General features: G+C 45.4%; 1 protein-coding gene across 2 annotated transcripts; it reads left to right on the forward strand.

Moving 5' to 3' along the window:
- Positions 1 to 3,012: 3,012 nt before the first annotated feature.
- Positions 3,013 to 19,676, forward strand: fignl2 (fidgetin like 2). Of its 2 annotated transcripts, none has more exons than XM_056386095.1 (3): positions 3,013 to 3,140; positions 4,678 to 4,818; positions 14,962 to 19,676. In XM_056386095.1, exons 2-3 carry the CDS (start codon positions 4,794 to 4,796, stop codon positions 17,007 to 17,009), a joined length of 2,073 nt encoding a protein of 690 aa, XP_056242070.1. In that variant the 5' UTR covers positions 3,013 to 3,140; positions 4,678 to 4,793; the 3' UTR covers positions 17,010 to 19,676. The 2 variants fall into 2 exon arrangements, with proteins under 2 accessions (XP_056242070.1, XP_056242069.1); XM_056386094.1 differs by lacking the exon at positions 3,013 to 3,140 and adding an exon at positions 3,497 to 3,658.
- The last annotated feature ends 4,366 nt before the right edge of the window (positions 19,677 to 24,042 follow it).

The following is a 24,042-nucleotide window of genomic DNA, read 5'->3' on the forward strand; positions in this document are numbered from 1 at the left end:
CCCATGTCCCCCAGTGTCCACTGGACTGAATGTGTCCTCTGAGCGTTTGGGGAGCCTGAGCTGTCACACGTGTGCAGAAATATCTTAATGCGAGTCAGAGAAGGGGGCGGGATCTTCAAGACTGACACCTGTCAAACTCGCTCATGTTGCACAGGATCCATCTGCTCTGTCTCACTCAAACTCTCTTATTTTTCTCAGTTTTTGGCTCATCTCATGTCCTGGGGCCCTGAAGTCTTTGTGCTTCAGTAGTGCTGGGCTCAGCATGCTGCCTGTGTCCACACACTGCTGCCTCAGCACTAATAAGGCAATAGAGTGATAGAGAGAGCGCCGGAGTTGTCTGCTTTCAACATCCCTACTCAACCGTACCCTCACCTAACCCCCCACAGAGACACCATTAGCAAATCTATTGAGGATCCCATATTAGGGAAAACATTAAGGAGTCTAATTGTGGTTCTGAACTGGGACTCACTGCGTGTGTTAAGTTTTGTAACCACTCTAATGAGTTGCAGTGTTTCCTCCAATGGGTTTATTGCCCTACATTCCAATTTGAGCCATGTCACTGACCACTGGGGCATCTCCTAAAATAGCTCAACCCACATGTCTTACAAAAGAGGATTCTCAGAGGCCATGTGTTTAAAGGGTAATTACGCTCTGTTACAACTTGTTTTGTGAAGTTTGGGTCATTACTTATATCTGTTGTAAGAGAAAGGCATCGATACAAGAAAGTCAGACAGGGCAAGAGACATGAGCGGTCAGGTGATCAGATGGGTTAAAAAGGAGCCAGCATCAAACTGTGCGTGTGCACCCACACACCAAGGCACCTCAAAGCTGAACCAGGAAATCAGTCGGTAAATGGATGATGTTTATAATGCCTTAATTTTCTCTTCCATATAAGTCTGGCTGACATGGGGTTTATTTGTCTGTCTGATCATCTGTTTGCTCATATTTCTCAGCTCTCAGCAAAAAACAAAACATAAACCTGTGGGAAAGTGATGTTACTGGACAGTATTATGAACTAGCTACAGTACAGGATGATTTATTTGTATGTCCGTAGGCCTTCGGACCACTCAGAGAGCACTACACTCTCCATAATACTGTCACATGACGAAGAGCATGGGATGCTCTGGACACCAAACATATGATCACAATGTCCTCCCTATTTTCAGCTGGTCCGCTCAGTCTGTGTGCTCACTTGTAACAGACTGTGGTGTGTGTGTGTGTGTGTGTGTGTGTGTGTGTGTGTGTGTGTGTGTGTGTGTGTGTGTGTGTGTCTGTGTGTGTGTGTGTGTCTGTGTGTGGTATCCTGTAGCTTGTGCGGAGGACGCTCGACTGGAGCACCGGCTCTGTGTAACAGGAGGAGATGACTGGAACATGTGGCCCTCAGTGTGGCGCTAAAAACAGCCTGACAGCTGAGTGTGAAGAGCGAGTAAATGAAACTGGGACAGCACCCGACCACGGGATAGATGGAGCTCAGAAACATTTCTGAGTGACACAAATATTGGATCATAAAAATGCCAAATATACTTGACACTATTTATTACAAAGTTTACTAGAACTATTCCATGTTTGGTTTTTGGATGTTTCATGTGAATGACAGAATTAGGAAACGTATAAGGTATTACAACTTGAAGTTAATAACATAAGAGCTACTAATTCCAGTCTTTCCTTCAACCATTTTGGGGGATCAGCTTGTTTGCTGTTTTGCCAGAAGTTGGATGGGAGGTTGATGTGTCTTCTTAACTGACTTGATCGCCACTGGCAAACCCACATTCAGGAAACACTGGCTTTTGTTTTTGGGAAAGTGTTAACCCAGTGTCTTTAAGTAGGAAAAAACAAATGTGAGGCCATGTGAAGTAGAAAAACACAGATTAATCAAGAGGAATCTCATCCATGAAAGGCAATTCAAACCATTTCAAATGATATTACAACAATACCACTGAATAAAAAGGTCTCCCTCCACCAGTGGTAGCACTGAGCACACTGCAGAGATGACTTATGTCATGACTTTTGTTGTGACGTTGCACCAGGCTGCTGCTGCTGCTGCTGCTGCTGCTGTTACTGAATACTTATGAAGATTGCCTATTCTTGTTCAGTTTGTATTTGAGCATCCTTTCTGTGAACGTAATGATCCGCTGTGTGACTTAAATGTCTGGGGCCTGGGAGAAGACCGTCCTGGACTGTTGGTGTGACAGACCTGGATCAGGCCTGTGTGAGGACAGGACTTCTGCAGTGCTGGTGACCGGATTGCAGTTGTCAGGGGCGGAGCCAGCTGTTAATCAGTAAATACCTCCAAACTGTGGGCTGGCTGCTTGCTGAACACATTGTCTTGTTTTCGCTTTCTAAACGTGTTACCTATAGAGGATGTGACGTGTGGGTGTGGCGGCTCCGAAAGCATCTTTGATAGATCTGAGAAACAAAAAGGTTATTTAACAAGTAATGCCACATTGTTTCTGCCTTTGAGTGATTAGTTGAGTGACATGCTTACTTTTAAATGAGTAATTCATTACATTTTTCAAGTCACTTGGTCATCATCTTTTTTAGTCAGTCAGAGGAGAAATAAGAGATTGTTCCTCTGTGTGTTTTCACCACAATCTGACCACTGTTCCTTCAGCTCTTTCTTAATCCTCAGGGGGCAAACCAAACTTACCCTGGTCATTTCCCTCCAACTAAAAACTCTCTCTCTCCCTCTCTCTCTCTCTCTCTCTCTCCCTCTCCCTCCCCCTCCCTCCCTCTCTCTCTCCCCACTGTCCGCTGTGTCCAGGCCTCTCTGTGTGATCACCCTCTCTCTCCTTCAGAGCAGGATTGGTCAGTCCCCCACCCTCCCTGCTGCCCTCCCCTCATTCTCTCTCTCTCTCTCCCCACTTAAATACTTTTAGCATAAAGAGAGAGAAGGAGGGGAGGGAGAGGGGGATGGGAGATCCATGGGGGAGGGGAGCTGAGTGCTCACTCTGTTGTCACTGGCCAGAGAGAGAGAGAGAGAGAGAGAGAGAGGGAGGTAGAGAGAGGGAGGGAGGGAGAGAGAGTGTGTGGAGTTGTGTCCCATATGTTGAAAAAAAGCATAGCAGTGCACACACACGGGTCTACTCCAGGGATTATCCTAGCGCTTTCAGATCTGATGGAGGACATGTAGGCATGAATAGGTAAGGCTGCCTGTCTTTCTCTGCATCTCTGTGTTGATCTGCTGTCATCGCCCGCCGCTCTCCCCGCTGTTTGACTTGGCTCCGCCGAAGTTGGAAGAGCTGAGCGTGTTGTAGCAGCTCTCCTCTTTGGCCGCTGACCATGAGACATTTCCCTGAGCAAACCAAGCCTCCTGCCTCTGCCTTGTCCTTTCAGCCTCTCTCTGAACTGTGCAAGTACAGAGCTGTGTTTGCTTTAAGTGGAAGCTGTGGTTTGCCGCCGTAGTGTAGTTAGTTATTCTGGGCTGAGTGTTAAAAGTTGACTGTCAGTCAGAGCAGAGGGGGTCGTAGTCGGAGGCGGTGTTGTATGTGAAGCCTGTTGGTGTCCAGGGACAGCCGTGTGGTCATTGCGTAATTTCACTTCTCTATGAACGGTACATTGCTAACTGCCTTGCAGTTTGTTTTTACACATGCTAAGACAGATGTCTCTGTGACGACTCCAACAATATGCAAAAACACTAAAGGTCACAATGTTGCATGAGGTAAGATACTGGTGTCAAAAAGCTATTTGAGATTTTGTGATGTTTTGTTACATTGTTTTTTAAAGCCTCCTCTTGACTTATAGATGGATTATATATTTACAGAAGCATTTGTATGTATGTGTGTATTTGTGGATAAAAAGTTTTCAGATTTTAAAAACTGGAAGACAATTTCAGTTATTTGTCTACTGCTTTTACACAAAGCAGCTTAGCAACAGTGCGGATAAAAACTGCTTTGGTGTCCACGGAATTGAGAAATAACACAAATGGCTGCGATGAAACAACAAAATTTTCAGACAGTTGTTTTTAATCTCACGGGTTTGCTCAGAGAGGTGCTTTGTATCAGAATAAAACAATAAAACCTGGAAGATTAAACTGCTTTTAATCTGTGCATGATTAAAATGTGACATTTACAACCTTAACCTAGAATACAGATTATTTATCCTCATTTTTGAAAATGGAGAAACACAGTAAGTTGAATTCATTTATTTCATCCATTTTTTGAAAAGTATGATTTCATATTTTTACAGTCACACAGTATAATTTTTTTAGATAGCTTGAGAAGTGACATTTTTTTTCCTCTGCACTTTGCGTATGCAGCTTCAAAAGTGTTTGGTGTCCTAAGAATGCAGTCTTTATTGCCCCAGTGCACAGAGCAGTGGTATGCATGAGTCTTTTTGTGAGGCAGATTTAGAAAGCCCTCTTTAGAGGCTGAACGCAGCTTCACAATCAGCTTAATGCCTGCCTATAATGAATACCCTTGTGTGCGTCAATTTGGCAGAGTGTGTGTATTTGTGAGACTGTGTGAACTCTGTTTTTGTTACACCGATAGCGTTCTCAGGTTGGTCAGTAATTCTATCATACTCTGAGTGAATTGTGTTCTGTGTGTTTAGGTTTGTGTTGCCGTGTGAGCTTGTGTGATTGGTCGGTTGACCTGTGAGTGTTTGTCCAGACATTGTGCAGCAGCGTGTAACTGCCTCACCTCTCTCTTCCTCTCTCTCTCCCCCCCCCCCCTCTCTCAGGGTTGTTCTGTTGTCAGTGCGAGCTCATGCCAGTGATGGACTACAGCCGGACGGATGCTAACCTTAACTGGCATTCACAAAACAGCATTCGTCCTTACTGAGACCAGCTCCACAGAATGCTGAGTCCTATTGTCCCCTATAGTGAGTACACTGCACCCTTCTTTCTGTCCACACAGCTGCATGTCACACCAAGTCCAAACAGCCTCACTTGACTCAGTTGGACTTTGCCTGAATCAATGAGCCTCTACTCAAAAAATAAGCAGGAGTGGACACTGTGTTCTGTGGTTTGCAAACAGCAAGGTAACGGTGGACATGCCTCAGTGCAGAAACTTTTTCCTTGACGTGCGCTGTGGAAATGCTAAACCCTGCGCACTGGCCCTGTCTGAATGTTTCATCATCAGGCGGAAGACACCGATGGGGGGAGGAAGAGGGACAGAGGGAGGCTGGAGGGCTGATGGTCTAAGCAGCAGAAACCCCTACGTTCTGCCAGTGTCGTTTTACCAGTACAGCTCAGGACCCACCACCATGCTGCCTCCTGCTCTCCCTCCTTTTTGCCCCGCTCTCTGTTTTCTCCCCTCAGTGCTGACCTAATAACTGACGTGTCCAGTTTTGCCCCCCCCCCGCCTTCGCACCCTCCCACCAGGTTTCATTTGAGTCCAGTGCTCTGGCTCTCCAAAACAGCATTGTTTGCTGGTCAGCATGGGGCTGCCTCCGTGGCCTCGGCTTCAAGAGCCCCTTTTCCCAGCTCTTTAACTCGCCTCACAGGAGCATTATTGGCATGACTGTTACAAGAAAAGAGGGAAATCACACAGAAGGGTTAATTTAAAAAGTATTACTTCATAATTGGTGGTAAAAACTTCAAAAATGGGTTGCAGAGGCAGTGTAAGACAAGTGTGTGGGTGTGTGAATTCAAACGGGACAAAAAAGCTTGGAAAAAGCATCTTGAGAAGATGTTTGACAGTAAACACTAAACTTTGTTTGCATTTTGTGAATTTCACCCTGGAAATAGCCGATGTTATAATATGAACACTCATCAGATGAATGGAATTCAGAATTGTTGCCAGCTGAATAAGTAGTTGACCCTGTGTGTTGTTTTGAAACATGTCCTCTCACAAGTGGCTCTTAATGTCAGCTCTCCCAGAACATGTTTTTTTCCCATTAAATTATGTTTATAGCTACAAATCCAATTAGGTTGAGTTGCTCAAATAACACTCATAGACCGTTTGTTCTCAAGGGCATGCATGCATGCTTGTGTTGTTTCTCACAAATGCTTGTTTAACTGCTCGTTCCATCAGCTCCCTGCACCCTGCTAGTCCATACTGACTGAACACGCTCGCTGCTGCTGCAGTGGACAGCACGTTCAAGAATGTCACAAACTGCTGGTGGAATTGTTAGCATGTCTTCAGAGTTGGCAAACTGCTGGTGCTTCATGGGAATCTTCTGTACGTACCAGCCTTTGTGTGTGATCGGGTTTTATGATCAGGACGCACAAAGCTGGTTTTCATCTGCTCTGTCCAACAGCTTGATGGTTTCTCGTGCACAGAGTGGCTCTGTTCTGCAGCGCTTCAGCGTCTCAGAACAGCCTGCCTAGTGTGAGTGTGTGCAGACAGAGGGATTGTATGGGCGCACACAGCAGTGTTAGGTAGTCATGCTGTTTACTCTCAGACCAGTGACACACAAACACACGCCGGTGACACTGCAGCTCACTGTCTTTCAGTAAAAGACTGTAGTCATGATTCTGCTGAGCAAAAATCTGACTGTGAGGGACTTTGCATATGTGCAGGACATGTGAAGACTCTCACCTCCGTGTTGAAATTCCCTTTGTGGGAATGTCGAGCATTCCGACATCCCAACCCTATTTCTGATTCCTGCTGTAGGCATTACTGCCTCTGCACATGGGCCGGTCACAGTGTATGAATGCATGACACAGTTAGGACAGGTACGCCCATCAACACACTTCACTCTTAGGTTATCAGGACTGCTCTAACATATCCAGTCTCAATTATTTAAATCCCACATGCAGCCAGTGTGTGTGTGTGTGTGTTTGTGTGTGTCTCATTCTTCCTTGGTGTGTCCGGCCTTGGTCCTCGTCTCCGGCCAGTCCAGAGGACTTCAAGCTGGGGCGAGCAGCCACGGCTGGACCTGAGAAGAAACCCGAGAGAGATTCCAGGGGCCATGGATACTCCTGGAGGGATTTGGTGCAAAGAATCTGTAATCTGCACTTCAAACACACTCTTAAATCAGTCCCAGGCCGCCAACCCAGGAGTGCCCTAACTCTTGTTGCTGGGGCCCCTGCTGGTGTAGCGATACCTTTTCTTTTAAAACAGCACACATACACACACACACACACACACACACACACACACACACACACACACACACACACAGGGCAACTACACACAGGAGTCCAGATCTGGCAGTTTTTATAGCTCTCCTCTGACTGACCCCTCTCCCTCTCCTTTCTCTTTCTGGTTCTGTTTTTATGTTTTGCACGAGTGTCTTTGTGAATGACTCGGCTAAGTCATGGAATAGTTTGTATAGAAAAAAGAAGGAGTAGATCTCATCCTGGCCCCTGAATGAGCAGGGTGGAGGGCCATGCAAGCATCTACCCCTATTGTAGGCAGAGTGGTATGAGTGGTGCAGTGGAGGGGCCTGTGAGGCCCTTGAGTAAACACACAGCCTGCTAAAGTGTGTGTGAATAAGAGCCGGGATCATTAGTGTAGGGTGTGAATGGGCTCTAATTAGCCCCCAGTATGCGTGTGTGTGTGTGTGTGGTTGTGGGTATGTGTGTGTATGTGTATGTTTGCATGCCTCTGTGTCCACAAGAAAAGAAGGTTAGGGACCCAGGGCCCCGTGAGTCCACTGGCCCCCTGCTCTGTCTCTCTGAGGGTTCATCAGCTCATTAAGGAGACCTCCGCTCCCGTTAAGGGCCCAATTAAGAAGCAGGGTGGTGAGGCTCATTTGGATGGCAACACTTCACTGGATTCCTGAGGCAGCAGAATTCAGAGCTCGACAATGAGACACAGCGTCTTTCACACCAGCACGGCTAATTAGTAAATGACTACACTTGAGAAATAACATACTTAAATCGTTATGCCATTAGGGTGTTTGTAGTGCAGTGATCATAAAACGCGCTGCCATAGCGGGGACCGCGGCTGTTGAATTTATTGAGCTTTCTGTAATTTGTGTGTGTACTAACAGAAAACAACAAATCCCATCGCTGTCCATGTGCTGAGAGTATAAGCTGGGAGCACAGAGGGGACAGGGGATTTGGACAGACAGAAGGGAATGCGACATGGTCGCTGGGAATGGGGGGAATGAGGGAGGTGGAGAAGCAGAGAAACAGGGAAAGAAGGAGATTGCAAGGAATAACGGCAAGGAAGGATAGAGCTGAATAGGGTGAGATAGAGCAGAGATTGGGCGAGTGAGACAGATGGAAGGGGTGATTGGTCATCACAGAGCCTTAGGACAGCTGTTCTTTGATATATTAGTGGACACAATGACCTAAAGCCAGCCCGCAGTCACAGAAAATAGGAACCCTGTTTTTCTTGAAGGGGTGGGGGGGATGAGCGGGTGGAGTGGGGTGGGGTGGGATTGGGTGGGGGGGGGCTTTCTACCATTTGTGGACGTGCGTTAGCAGGCACGGGGGATGGGGGAGTTGTTTCTAAAATTACGAGCATGAAGTGACGCATCCAGCAATTATTCCGGAGGCTTTCTAGTTTTGGAGCGTGCTGAGAGCAGGGCTGTAAAATGAGCACGCACTCAGATGGGAACTTGCTTTTTTGCGTTTCCTTCGGCTCTAAACACGTTTGCAAATGAATCAATGTTTAACAAATGCCATCAAGTAGTTCGGCTGCTGCTCCGCTCCATCCACTCTGCAAAACAGCAACTTTTAATGACAATGTGGATATTTGTTCCCTGCCGATGAATTGGAGATGTACCACACAGAGGCTTGTTTCATTATGTTTATTAATTGGTTTTGAAAAATAATTGTCATTTATGCTAAGTATATTTTATTAGACAAGGGCAGTATGATTTTATTATTCTTCAAAATGCAGTACAGTGTTGTCATATTGTCCTTCTCTTATAATAAAACCATATTAGCTGTACATGCTGACAAAAACTGTTCTGACAGCTGGCCTGAAACATTCCCAAAGGGGCATGAAACAAAAAATAGAGCAAGTCAAACTGTCATTCTGATACATGGAGTACAGATAGCTCCATCCACAGAAAGAGGAAGGTACAGAGATAGGGACAGAGAGAGAAACACACACACACACATAGGACATCCCTCAATGCCACTGCAGGAGATGGGCTCCTTCCTCCTGGGATCGGACTGGTGAGGCGTGTTTGAAAAGAGCTGCGTCTGCTCGTGCTCTGGGCAGCAGGTGTGAAAACTCCCCACCAGAGCTCCTGCACTCTTCTGTTATTACATCTTTTTAGGGCCATGAAAGAGGGAGCAGATGAGCCGGAGGGAGCGACAGGCAGAGTGGGAGTGTGGGATTGTGTTTCTTTTGATTGATAGCAGCCCTGTGACTAACGCATAGATTTATAATAATTTTCCCTAGCAATGCCCAATTATGCATGGCTGATAAATTATGATCCCTGTTGTCTGGTGTGTGCATTATCCCTGTCTTAAGGCAGGTTTGGAAAGGGTCTCAAGGACTGACCTCTCACTTCCTTCAACAGCCTTTTGGCAATACCCCACACGATAGCAGAGGCCATCCGTGGGTTAACATTGTACGTGGTAACTTGACATTGTGTGACATGAGCATAGTACAACAGACATAATCCACAATATATGTGAGGAATTCATCATCAGCTTTCACTATGTTCGTACAAACTGTGCAAGAGCTGATAAAATGTGTATTTCATACCAACGTGAGAGAACGTCCAGAGACAATTTTCCTGTGTCTGTACCTGCCAGCCTGTGAAATGTGGCCGGCCTCTCAGATTGGTGTTTTTATGACAGGCCAGGTAGTGTGCAGCGGGAGGACGGCCACAGCCTAGTGAGAATGTCCTGCTTGATATTAGTGCCATAAATCACAGTGAACTTGAGAACAGAGGACTTAAGGGGGCTTCAAGAGCGAACGACAAATCAAGATAACAAACTCTGATAAATAATCCCTCGGTTGCTTCTTGCTTTGCACATCAAACTCAACTCTTCATCATTCATAACGATTCTCGTGTAAAACAGTTAACTGGATATGTTCGACCAAACTGTGTTTAACTGAAGAAAGAGATAATTTCCTCTGCATATTAATGTCCAGCAGGCAGCAGTTTCATCCAGCTTCTCATTGATCAGCTTGCGCTTGCTGAATACATAACAACTGAAGCAATCATCAAAGCCTCAAGTTTGTGATTTATCAGCACAAATATAGTGTCTGTCACACTCTGCCCTTCTCTCCACTTTCTGCCTGTCATTCCCCTTAGGTACGGCCGTGTGCTTTGTATTGTAAGTGCATTCATTCCAAGCTTTTTTCTTCTTTTTTTTTTTTTTTGAAGTGTCTGTTTCTGAGACGTTGTCTAAATTGAATCCCTGACATACTGCCACAACAGCCGGAGCAGCATTCTCAAAACAGTTCGACTCTGCCCTCTGTGCAGCTTTTTGCTTCGAGTCATTGAAAGAATTTTGTAACTGTTTATGTTGATATCTTTTTCAATACATTTCACCTCCTTGTTGAACAGACAGAATGGCTGTTGCGCTGTGGAAGCCATTGGGGTCAACAGTTTCATTTAGAGCAGAGGGAAAGTTTTAGCTTTAACTTGTTTAACTTGTTATTTTCCAGCTAAAATTCTTGACTTGAATTCTGATACCTATGTATATATATATATATATATGTGTGTGTGTGTGTGTGTGTGTGTGTGTGTGTGTGTGTGTGTGTGTGTGTGTGTGTGTATATTGTAAATTTGAAGTTGACCAGCTGAGCAACCATCTGCAGGCCTGCATCATGCTAGCTCTTGATATTAATGTTTTATGATAAATTATGACCAAAGTATGAGGTAGGTTTTAGAGACACGTTCCTCTACCTAATTTGTGCCTCTGTGTGGAGGTGTGCGATGGAGCGGTGGTGTTTTCTCCGGTCAGTGTTTGGGGGTAGAGCTCAGCCCTGAATAGAGTCCTGATTGGATTGATCCACAGCGCTCTTGTTTACAAGCGGCCCCTTCACAGTCGCCACAGTTTAATAGCACACTGTCCCAGAAGGCTTGTTGCATCCGTGTCCGTTTTGTTCCTCGGGGCAGGGAAAACAAAAGTGCCGGGAAGGGAGAAGGGGAAAGCAACCTCAGGGGAGCTGTGAAACGGCACTGGAGCCTCTGGGCCTCCTGCCAAGATAACGTTTCACCTCACCCACTGATACTTCTTTTATAGGAAACCACAACACAGTCTAGAGTACTACCAGCCTTTATTGGCCAGAAGCTACTTCGGTTTCACCCAGTCAACATGAGATTCAGTGACTTTGTAGAAACTAAATTAGAGCATTCGAGGGCAGAAATCACAGATGAACCTAACACACTCCCCCTGAGCCATAAGTGGTCTAATTTTAATTTTAGGGTCGCCTCAAAGTAAAGCAGGTTTCTGCTGAAGAGGGCCGTGCCACTGTCTTCATCACGCACTCCTACAATAGGATGCAGCTCACACAGGTCCCTCAATAAATCCCAGGCTAACACAAAAGCTGTCAGTGGACTGCTGCTGAATAGATTAATAAGATTTCCATAATTAGACAGGCCCCTGACAATAGGATCCTTCAGTCTTTGTCTCAGGGCCAACTGGATTGTCCGAGCTGTGCACGTCTGCTGGACGGCCGTCCATCACAATGGCCGCACAGACAGTAAGGCGGTCAGCAGAAGAACATCTGTCTCTCCTGGGGCCAAGAACACACACACACACACACCCACACACACACACACACACAAACAGTGGGAAGTTTCATGTGCACAAAACAAGGTTCTTATCAACCTCCTTGCAGCCGAGTGAAACCAACAATAGAAACAACCTAAGCAGCCTCTGCACATATTTAAGTATACTGAACTTGGTCACTGCAACCAATTCCTGTAATTTTGTTTAATATGAATTTAAAAATGCTACTAATGAATGATTAAAGATATTAAATACTTGTTCCCCGACCTTGTGACCGGAGCAGAGCAGCTTTACTTTTGCTAACAGTGGCTTCAAAAGCTTCCAGATCAATCGGATGAGGACACGATTCCCAGTTTCAAACATCACGATGTCCTGGTCCGTGCTTAAACAATGTGTTTTTCATCCGTAATCCTCCTCTAATGTGATTGAGAGAGTGTTGATGGGGGTGAAGCAGGAAAGGGAAATGTCACAATGTTGGAGCTGGAAATGAAAATTCACAAATTATATTAGCAGTGTATTGTCTTGATTCAGTGTTTTATAGGATAATTTACAGTCTAGCATTGCACTGAAACATATACTAGAGTCAATCTAATGATTGCACTGCTACCCACAGTCTGCTCACATTGTCCTGATTTCCTACTTCTAATCTTAGCTTTCTTCCTCGCCCTCCAGTGAATTAATCTACATGATGGCTCTGATTTAAGTAGAAGTGTAGATTAGAGCTTGCTCAGTTTATTGTGGAGCGCTACTGCTCTGAAAACCACAATCCAGCAGAAGGCAAGATCTAATTACATGGAAAGGGCTGAACTGCACTGCAACCCTGCTGTGTTCATCAGGGGTGAGTGGCGGCCGGTCACTCATCAAACTCACCGTGCGCCGACAGAGAGAATTACACAGAATAATGCACTTTTTTAAAAAGACTTGTAGAAATGAAAACAGTGAACTGGTTCCTCAGGTATTGGCAGCTGGTCATTAGATTGGTCAGGGGGTGGGGTAGTGTGAGAGAAGTCCATTCTGTGCTGGTGCTACTCTGATGATGGAGTGGACAGCAGTTAGCCCGCCTCACTGAGTCCTCTAATGTCCGCTCCAGTCCGCTTAGAGAGGACGAAGCGCCTGCTGTCCACTCTTTCCCCTCCCTCTATCCCTCCCTCCTTCCATCCATCCCTCCATCCCTCCCTCCCTCCCCGCTGCAGGTTTTATGAGCTCCCCTGGGCTCTCATCCATCTCTGTCACACACAGGCCCCATTATTGGGGCTGCTCACAAACTGGTTGGGCTGCAGATGGGAAGGGCCTGCAGGACATATATGGTTTCTGCAGGCTGGACAAAGACCTGCAAGTCAGACCACAAAAATATGTGGTTATCTGGGTGTGGACAAGCCGATGTCTTCAGCATGTTTGTAAAAATACAAGAGTGTGAGAATGTTCTTGTACAGCTTGCTGTGGTGGGTGTGTGGCTGTGTGGGTTGGCTGAAGCTTAGGGAAGTACTTGAACTGGTTTGGCCATTGGGAACTTAAGGCAGTGGATTTGAATATGAAGGACATGATAATCCAACGGCCATCTGGTCTGCTGGTCTCATTTGACTGAATAAATAACAGGCATAATCTGAAAATACACATGGGGAGGTTTGGAAAGCGGGGGAAAAGAAAGAGGCCAAAGTTTAGGAGTGAGCTTGAGAGAGGGAGAGCAGCAGCAAAATCACAGGCTGTGGATATTGAGATTTGATTTAAATGGCAATAAGAAGCCTGGCTCCACACACACAGACAGCCATGAATAATGAATCATCAGGCGTCCACTGAAGGGAAGGCAGAGAGGCCAGTAATGACAGCTTTCGCCATATTCCTTTTTACCTCCCTGTTCTAGCTGGAGTAGTCGTCACCTCAGGGTAAATCGTAGCAGTTCAATAATGCCAAGCTATGTGTGGAATGTCAAGCTAATGCCTCAGCAAGAGGTGGTGCTAGTCTCCATGAAATAGATGAATCTATAACTATGATATTGTGATGTATTTGGTTCATACACATGTAAAATGGGCTTGACAGGGCAAAGAGAATAGCACGTGAACACTGAAAATTAGCAGATGCATTTCACATGCGGGCATCACATGTGATGATTTTTTCTTTGTCGTACATGATGGTAAAGAGAATATCTTTGGGTTTTAGACATTAGAGGACCTTACCTTGCTCTGTGGGGAATTACTACGGCCATTTTTCACAGTTTTCTGGCTTTTTATAGACAAAACAATTAATTGATTAATCAAGAAAAAAAGAATCGATAATGAAAATGATTGTTAGTTGCAACCCTAAAGGAGCTTGGTATGTGCATGTTCCACACATTTCAAATGCAATGCCAGATTAATATTTTAGAGGAAGATAAGATGTTTTCATGAGGGGACATGGAGGGAAAAACAATTAATGGATCAAAATACCTTTTTTTTTTTGCCCGGCTGCCTTCTCTCCTGTTAGCCTGCCAATGCGCTCAGTGCGGAGCAGCCATGATCAATCAGACCTCGGCCTGTGCTGAAGTCAGCCAGAGGAACAGACATTCCACTTTCCCAATGTTCCATGGGAGACTGTGCTGATGAATAGCACACTATGCTGCAATTCCAACCCCAACCCCCCTCTTTCTTTTTTCCTCCTTTCTTTCTCACTCTCTCTACACCACTGTCCACACACACACACACACACACACACGCACACACACCCTCCTTCCCCTCTCCTCCCTCCCTCCCTCCCTCCCTCCCTCCCTCCCTCTGTCCAGCCGGCCACTGGGCCTTTGGAGCTCTGGTGTACGGTGGGTGGGTGGATTGGTGGGTGGTAGGTGGGGGTGCAGGGCGGAGAGCAGGCATTCAGAGCAACATGCACAGGGAGATAACAATAGCTCCTCTGGGAGACCTGCAGATGCTAGCAGTATGGGGAATAGTAGTGGGATCTTATCGCTACTCCCACATAAGCTGGGAAAACTGCAAAACAACACATCCAGCTTCTACCGATCTGCTTTCACTCTTTCTGTTTCTGCAGCATTCTCTGTCTCCATCCGCCCCCCCCCTTTACCTTCCTCTCCCTCTCTGGGAAATTTGAGCCCCCCGCCACCAAGCATGAATGAAAAAAGATTCATTTCCAAACAGAAGAAAGGACATTTCTTGTCACTGCAGCTTAGACCATGTGTCACTGTCACATGATAGTGAACAGTCATGGAAGAGAGTCTAAACTTCTGTTTGTTTACTAATCTATATCAAGCTGAATGTAGGCTAATATTTTTGGTTGAAGGTCATGTTCATAATAATCATAAATTCCTGGTCGTGACAAATGCTGTCAGGCCAGATGTGCTGAGGCACATGTCGTGGTAAACAAAGCATTTTGATTGCATACTGCGTCTCCGGTTTGTCAAGTTCAAAATGTAATACATATGTGTGTGTTTCCTTTGTCAGGTCTGTTGAAGATGCACTGGAACCCAGAGCATGCCCAGCCTCTCAGCCAGTGGCCTGAGCAGCACCTGGACGTCTCCTCCACCACCTCCTCTCCGGCCCACAAGTCGGAGTTTTACTCTGGCCGCAGCCGCGGCTCCTACAACTACGCCTGGGCCAATGACGACATCTCCGCCTTGACAGCCTCCAACCTGTTGAAGCGCTATGCTGAGAAGTACGCTGGTGTGCTGGACTCGCCGTATGACCGGCCACCTACCGTCGGCACCTATCCAGAGCCAGGAACCTTTGGGAGCCTCAATGGCCACAAGACTGAGCTGGAGCCCTGGCCACTGACGCACAGCACTGATGCCTCCTATTCCCTGGTGCCCCCGGGAGGACATGACAGCCTCTCAGGCTCCAAGGTTGTAGCCACGTCCGCAGGCCCTCCAGGGGTTAGCAGTGTGTCTGTGGTGAACAGTAACCTCTCAGACTCCGGCTACAGCGGCAGCAGCTCCTGCAGTGGCTCCAGCGAGTACCCCTCCAGCTACAATGGCACCTATCTCTCCTCAGGGTACTGTCCCCAACCCAGCGCAGCACTTCCCCCTGCCTCCCTGCACACTCTCCAGTCCACCCCCACTCTGGTGCCCAGCTATAGCCCCACCACACCTGTCTATAACTATCCCCCCAGCACGTACCCTCCCCAGACCAGCCTTGCCCCCAGCTACAGCCACCCCTCTGCAACCTACCTGCCCTCGGGTCTGTCAGCCCCTACTCCAGTACCCTCCAGGCCCACAGTGGTAGGAGGCAGCTATGGTTACCAGAGCACCAACCTTGGGACATCTGAGTCTGGAGGGACATTAAAAAGAAAAGCATTCGAGATGACAGTAGAAAAGGATGAGGGAGGGGATGGCTCTCGTTACAGGAAATATAGCTACGATCCGTTGAAGGCCGGAGGAAACTCACCCTACAGTGTGAATGACAAAACAGAGTGCCGAGGAAACGGCTTCAGCAGTTCAGGCAGCACAGACCCTCAAACCTTCAAGCCCAGTAAGCCCTCCTCCCAGCCCCTGGTGTCTCCTCAGTATGGGGCAGCAGGAGAGTACAGCCCTCCAGCGGGTATGACGGGGGAGAATGGCGTGGCAGAGCAGGGCTTCACCCAACAGCAGCAGCAGCATCGCTCCCAGGCCCACAAACGACCTCCACTGTGTGGGCCAACCGTTGAGACTATGAAGAGTCCAGATCCCCGACTGCTGGACCTTGTTAATGGGGAGTTATTAGACTGCAGCCCAGCCCTGGGCTGGGGTGAGCTAGCCGGGCTCACCCATGTCAAGACTGCCCTGGAGGAGGACCTGCTGTGGCCTGTGTTAAGGCCCAGTCCAGTGTTGCGGCCACCAAGAACCGTCCTGCTGTTTGGACCCCGGGGAGGGGGCAAGACGACGTTGACTCGGTCTTTGGCTTCACAGCTGGGGGCTTCCTTCTACCGGCTGAGTGGAGCCATGCTGGCCTCTAAAGGGAAGGCTGAGGCAGAGCACATTCTGGGGTCTCTGCTGCAGGTGGCAGGGGCGCGGCAGCCCTCAGTGGTGCTGCTCAGCCAGGTGGAGGCCATGGAAGAGGAGGGGCTGAGGCAGACATTGTTGACCACCCTGGAGAAAGCCCAGGTGGGGACCACAGGTCTGGTGATTCTTGTGTGTGCCACTGGCAGGCCAGATCTGCTGCAAGAAGCAGTTCATCGGAGCTTTGCCAAGCGATATCACGTCGGCCTGCCAGATGTGGGCATGCGTAGGCAAGTGCTGCTGCAGGCGCTGTCGCCCCAGGGCTGCAGCCTGAGCGAGCGGGAGCTGAGCGCTGTGCTTCAGCGCTCTGAGGGCTTCTCAGTGTGGGAGCTGCTGCAGCTCAGCCAGCAGGCGCTCTCTTCTGCGGCCTCCCCCAATGGAGCCATGCATGGTCTCCCCACATCCTCCAAACCCCCAGCCTTCACAGACTTTGAGAATGCCTTCTGCAAGGTGTGCCCACACACCACCGCAAAAGAACTGGACACTTGTACAGAGTGGAGCAAGATGTATAGCCACTGAGAAAGCAGCCAGTCACTGAACTCGGACTGCACTACGAACGTGTCTTTGTTCTGACATGGCAAGCCTTGGGAATGTTTTGTTGTTGTTTTGTAATTACAGATTATGAAGCCAAAAGAGCCAGAGAAGCTCAACGATACAGGAGAGCTGACAGAGTTGTTTTACTGGCAGAAGCATGCCATGGTGTACTGTTTTTGTTTTGCTATGAATATCCGCAATATTTTATTTTTCCCAAAGAAAAGAAAGATGAACAAGCCTTGCTGAGTGGGGTAGTGTATTAGTCATTTGGCCAATGGGAGAATCAGATAGCTATTTGGATACTCTCAGAGATCCTGATTAGCCTTGGTCCAGGACAAAATCAATTATTTGTTGCTAGGTGACGTGGTCCAAGATTATGGATAATCAGGGTTTGGAAAATACCCCCCTTGACTGCTACTCTCAGGATCGTATTTATTGCCAGTCCACTTCCATGTTATCCTAATGTTGATTTAGTCATTGGATTGTCACTAATCATTAAGTACGAAGGGCTCGGGATCAGCAACATTTCAGCAAACCAGTCTTTGACCAAAAACATGTCAAACCAAATGAATAATCAGCAGTACTGTTCTATTTCTCAAAACAGACTGGTCCTCAAAATCACAATATATTAATATTCTCGATAGCTTGTTACCAAATCATGACGCAGCAGTTAGTCCTCACTCTTCTGGGAAAGGAAAGAAAATGTAATCACATTTATTAAATCCGACCACGTGGCTGTCCCTCGCCAGGAGTTCAGTTGTCCGAGTGAAACCTCGCAGTTACGCTCGACATGTTTGGATGTAGAAATACTTTTACGTGTATCTTCGTATAAATATACTCACACTTCGAATGACTTAACTTTTGGATTGTCGTTGTGGACTTCCACGAGTTTGTTCTCGATCTCACATTCCTCATCGAGTGCAGTTTTCCTGAGAATCACACTCACAGAGCAACACTTAACCTGCACACCCAGCTTCTCCTACAGCGTGTCTGTTTTCTATTTCACTTACTCCTTTTGTTTTCTTAGTATGTAGTCTTGTTTGAAATGCTCAGGAAGAATTTCTTTACCTCAGAAATATGAAATAAAGAATGTATGTAATCTTAGGGTCTTAGTAGGGAGTGTCGCGGAGCGAGATAAAGGAGCGAGGAGAAACCTGACAGTCTTGTAACACCCTCTGCAGCTGGGCTTTTACCTCGGGAGAGAAACTTGAATATGCTACAAAGAGTAACATTGAATGTAATTCAGGTATTTCAAAGGATATTTGATGCCATAAATCCATGTATTATTATATATGAATATATAAATACATTTTCTTTTCTGTTCTTTTACCTTTGATTTTTATTGTAGTTTATGGTGGAGTGATGATTGTCTTCAAGAAATGCTAGAATACAGAAAATATTCCTTTTTTTGTTGGACAAACTGCTTGCAGATCGCTGTTATGTAGTGTTTACATATTCTGTATATGCATGTGCGCTGTCTATAGTTTTACAGCTGAAAATGTAAATATAACACACACAATCCTACACGCGCACTCACACGGAACCTCTGAGCACAAAATACCTTCTAAAAAAACGACATACAAAAACACAGATGCAAAAAAAAACCCCAAAAACAAAAAAAAACAAAAAAAAAAGCAGTTGTTGTGTGTAGCTTTCAGCAAATCCCAAAGTCCAGAGCTTCAGTTCATGTGTACATATTGTGGATGAACCCAACATGTAAACAATCCAGACAAGTCGCTCCTTTTGCAGCAGCGCTACAGTTCTGTTTTAACAAGCTGGAAAAAGCTGGTCACTGGACGGCAGGTACAGAGGTCGCTCGTGTTAGACTGTTGCCATGGTCCTGAGGAGGTATACACAGAATGATGTAATATTTCCTCCCGCCCTTTCCTCCTCCTCTGTCCCTCCCTCCCTCCCGTCCTCCCTCCCCTCCTTCCCTCATCATCATTCTTTTTCTCTTTTTCTCTCTCTCCCCAGTGCAGTCTCATTAGATTGGATTGCCCCCTGGCCACGAGCCCCGGTGGCCATGTGGCGTTGTGTCCTCTCCCCCCACCCCCCTCCCCTTACACCGATTCCTCGGGAGTGGAAGTGGTCTGATTGATGTCCAGCAACCCTATATCACACTGCAGCCTTCTCTCCCCAGCTGGTGGCTTCAGTCATGCCATACAGCCAGATCAATCAGAGTGACCCCCGCTGTGCATACTGATCACTGTCTCAGAAACTGAAAACACATTTATAAATTAAAGAGCAACCCCTGCCTCAAGCGGCAGCGTCTCCATAATATGAGCAATTATTCACATGTAATTACAGGAATTGAATAATAACGATAACTGAGAGGTACAAGTAGCTACAATATTTTGATTCATTGTTGTTCCCACCACTCCCCACAGTTTGTCCAACAAAACAAGCTTTTATTTTTTACATGTTTTGATCTGTTATTGCGGTAACTTTGTCCTTGGTTATTGTACATTTTCTGTAACCATTTCTACCTCATTTTTGCGGCATATTGTACATGAAAGTATTTATTTCATGTCTTTTTTGATGTCTGTTTTAAAAATGATAATAATGTTCTTGAACTGTAATGGTCTACCTCAGAAAAGACTGTATTTTAAGAGAAGAGTATCACACAATATTAAACAGAATTTGTCAATACTGCACTGCGGTTATGTCTCTTTGTTTATTTTTTTTTTTTCAAGGTACTGCAATTGACCAGAGTGCAGAAACTACACGATGCTGGTGCTTACCACCGTCTCAGTGTCGGTAGCCTGGCTTGACCCCGGTGTTGAGGTCAGCACGGTTACTTAAACTGATTGCTAAATCGTTTTAACGTATCAACACACTAGAATACATCATGAGGTTTTGGTCTTGTTCTAACATCAGCTTGGATTGACTTCACACTGTAAGCTTGTGTAGCCAGCAGGTAAAGGCAATATGAAAAAATCAACCGGCGACATAATGGTTCAGATGAAGGTGCGCTGCTGTTAGAGTTAAAACAAGTGTGTGTCGTAAGAAGACCAGAAATAATATGTGTGTGTCTGTGTGAAACAGAATCACAAAGATGTACTGTATGTATTTTGTGTGTCCACGTGCACATCAGTTAGTCGGCCTGCATGTTTGCGTGTTTTTGTGTGTGCGGTGTGTTGCAGTGTCCAGAGCGGCAGCAGAAGCAGCGCTAGTACACCCCTGAGGCTTCGGGCCCAGCACCAGAGCACAGAGGTCCTTCATCCCTGTCACTGTCTGTAAACAACAGCCCGTCCCAGCGGCCTGCCCCATGCTATTTCTGGCCTTTCCTGACATCTTTCAAAGACTCAAAACTAACTGAGAGAAGAAGAAGTAAATCTGACCAACTCTGTGCGAAGAAGCCAAAGTTTAGCCGAAGCCTGAAACGGGATTCATCGCAGCCCAGTTATGGATAGTGGTGTCAAAGCAGAGTTCGAAAAACATCTGTGTCTGAATCCCAGTAGAGCAGTGTTGCTGGTGGTGTTGATGACAGAGTAATTAATTGTCTAATAATGATGCATAGCTCTGTTATAAGCGCAACCTTGTGCAGTGGCTGCCCTTCATCCTCTGATGAAGGATAATCGTTTCTGCAGCTGTTTGAAAATTATATCCTATCTTTTCCTGTCACAAACTCAATAACATAATCCACAGAACAACATAACCTTGTGTAAGTAGAATAGACCATGTGGAAATGTCACATTGGAATATGAGGGGAGACTTATTTCACCTACTTTCACACCACAGTAATCAAACCTTTTCACGAGTAAAACACCTAGTACTGATAATGCCCCAGCTGGAGTCTGAAAGGTGTTTTCATACTAGCATCAGGTTGTTACACTGCCATGGTATATGCGATCATTCATTTCTGAAACATCCGAACAGTAGCTGCCTCCTACGTCCATTTACTCCCATAGACTGACTTTGGGTGAGTCACTTCCAGTAAGAGACTGAAAACCCATTTGTCCTTTTTGTCCTGAGCGATGTCTTTCCTCCAGGAAGTCAATCATTTTCTTCTCCCTGCTGATTGGAGGTAATTAGGCGAGCAGAGTTTGTAATTGGATAATAAAAGATGCTAATGAGCTGCTGTCCTATTTACTCATGCTGTGGCAGTGAGTAGGAGGACACAGCTCTGTCACACTTTCCTCACCGCAATACAGCTCTAATAAAAAGTGATACTGAAAGTACATTTCACAATAATTGGAATAATTGAAAGATATACATGTTAATTATCAGAATATTACCTGTATATAGTTGGGTTTATAAACTAGTTAAGGTTATATAGGATTAATTTACCTTATTACACATTTTACATAACATGATAATGTCACGTCTGCAGCTATAATGTAAACCACAGTTTGTAGATGGTGAATTGATGCATTCATGAAGAATTCGTTCAGTCTTTGTATATTTGTTTTGTGCTGATGTCAGCTGTGATTGCAGGCTATTCGTTCAGCATGCACTCAACTTGAATATCAGATTTTCATGGTGGTCTTCAGTGTGTGCTGCAAAAACTTGAAAGTTATTTATAGTAACAACCTTCATATATATATATATATATATAAAAAAAGGGGCCACTCTCTGAATCTCATTTCACAGGGACACAGTCCACCTCTCTACCTTTGCCGTGCTGCTGGCCCTCCGTTGTCCGGGCCTTGATACTGACAAGGTTGACATCAGAGGAGAGCTCTGACACTGGGTGAGTTAGGACTACCAGCTGTTAGCAATCAAGTCTATTTTGAAGTCAGGGACACATGGACCCCCAGGGCCAAAGCAGCAACTAGCCCAACCCCTCGCCTCCCCCCTGAACCCAGCCTACAACCTCCAAGCCCCCTGGTCCCACAGATAGCCAGCACAACTGTATTGGTTCCAGGTGTTGCAAGACTGTGGTGAGGGCCCTTTACCTAAGAGGACCCCAAAAATGATGAGAGCCCTGCACACAGAAAAGGTAATGCAACAAACAACAATAAAAAATGTCATTCACAACCAAACCTGCAACAAACACAAGCACTAAAATATAACAATTACATTTCTTTAATTAAAAGATTTTCTATAATTTTCTCAAACTCTTGTCCTTGACCGAGGAGCAGCTGCACGCTGGGATAGAGAAAGCACCACCACTGCAGACTGCTTTTACAGAATAAGATCAATGCTGTTTAACATTGGATATCGGCTCCCTCTTTCCTGGAAGGTGTAGCTGTCATCACAAATATTGGCTTGAATAGTAAAGAGTGTAATCTCTGTGGTCTGAGTCCATCAGGCTGGCTACATTTCAGAAGAGACCTAAGGAGAGAATCATGGAGAAAATGAACCACATGCCAGACTAATAAGCTGATCTAACATCTCCATCAAGTGAGGAAAAAAGAGGGAACAATGGAAACTCCTCAGGTTCTTTGGAAGGAAATGATCAAATCTTTGCAGCTGCATTGTTTCTGTGTTGGAGAGGTCAATCAAAACTTTCAGGAAATTGGATCTGACTGGTGGAATGTCTTGGCCTGCCCCCTCTCACATGACTGAAAGGTCATCACGAAATAAATAAAAGATAAATAGCTTCATGGGAGAATAAACAGATTTCTGTTTACGAGCAACTGAAACTGAAGTGTCACTGTGAGAGCAGCAGAATCCGATAATGACGGAAGAAGAACATGAAATCCTTCTGCAAAGCCAGACTTACTTCAAGTGGGGTCGGCTGCAGATGATCATGTGTGCTCTTGTTATGCTGGCATGGCACCTAATTTCAAACAGACCCCCAAACAAGCTGAAGACAGGCAGGTTTTATGCAGGTCTATACCTCCCTCATGTGGCCAATCCAAGCAGATGTAAAACCAGACGAATCCACTCTGATTAGACCCTGACAGGCAAAGATACATTCTGCTGAAATTTTGTTGTAAAAACTTCATCAAAACATATGGATTTAGTCAAAGTCCTGTTCATTTTACTGAAGCACTCTCAGAGGAGATGCAGCTTCCACTCCAGTGGGCCATTGGATTCAAAGTGACAATATGACAACGAAACATGGTTAGGAACATTCACACTGTTATAAAACACAGTCATAAAATACGCACAAAAATAAACTTCTACAACTTCACACCCTCAGGCAACAAAGCAGCAGCTGAACTGTCACATTTTAAACACACTAACGCCCCCTAGTGGCTCCGCTTGGGAAACACTGAAGACTTGAAAAGGAAATACACAGTAAGACACAGAGACAGCATAAAACAAGCCACGCTGCTTCACCGTAAGGAATGAACCTGTATTATCATTACGTCAACTTGAGTCCTATATGTAATGAGCATATGATTATTCGTAATACATGTCAACATGTGAATTCATACTAAGTAATAAACATATATACTTCATGTGTCAATGTATATGAAGTAACATTTTGCAACTACATATAAGGTCATATGTGGAAAAAAACCTTTATACATATAAGGTTATTATATTATATATCATATAATTATACGATGCATTTTAATGTGCAAGCAGCATTTTGATATTGAGACACACTGGAGCAAATATAAACAACTTAAAATACTGTTGGATTGTTTCCTCTTTAACATTAAATTGTATTTAATTAATAAGCTCATCATTGTTTTTTTTATTTTATTTAAAACGTCCATTTGTAACCGGCAATTGATCCTCATATATTTACATTTCTATTAAATTCTATCTCTATTTCTTTAAAGTACAATAATTGTCAATGAATAGAAAAGTAAAGTCGAAGAATAAAAAAAACATAAAATGGAAAAACTCAGATACAAGTATCAGATAAATTTATTTAGTTGCAAACTTCGACAGTGAGAGTCATGCAGCGATCACAGGATCACAAGCTACATTCATGAGGTAATAATGTGCACGGGAGGCGTTGAAGGAGAAGCTGGAGATGACGGAGACGACACACAACTGCACGCAGGCCAGTGGAAAAAAATTCAAATGTAATAAGCTCATATGTAGACACAAAAAACAAAAACCAAACAAACATACAAACAATAGAGTCCAAAATAATAATAATAAATAAAAA

Source organism: Seriola aureovittata, chromosome 9 (assembly GCF_021018895.1).
Source record: "Seriola aureovittata isolate HTS-2021-v1 ecotype China chromosome 9, ASM2101889v1, whole genome shotgun sequence".
NCBI lineage: Eukaryota > Metazoa > Chordata > Actinopteri > Carangiformes > Carangidae > Seriola > Seriola aureovittata.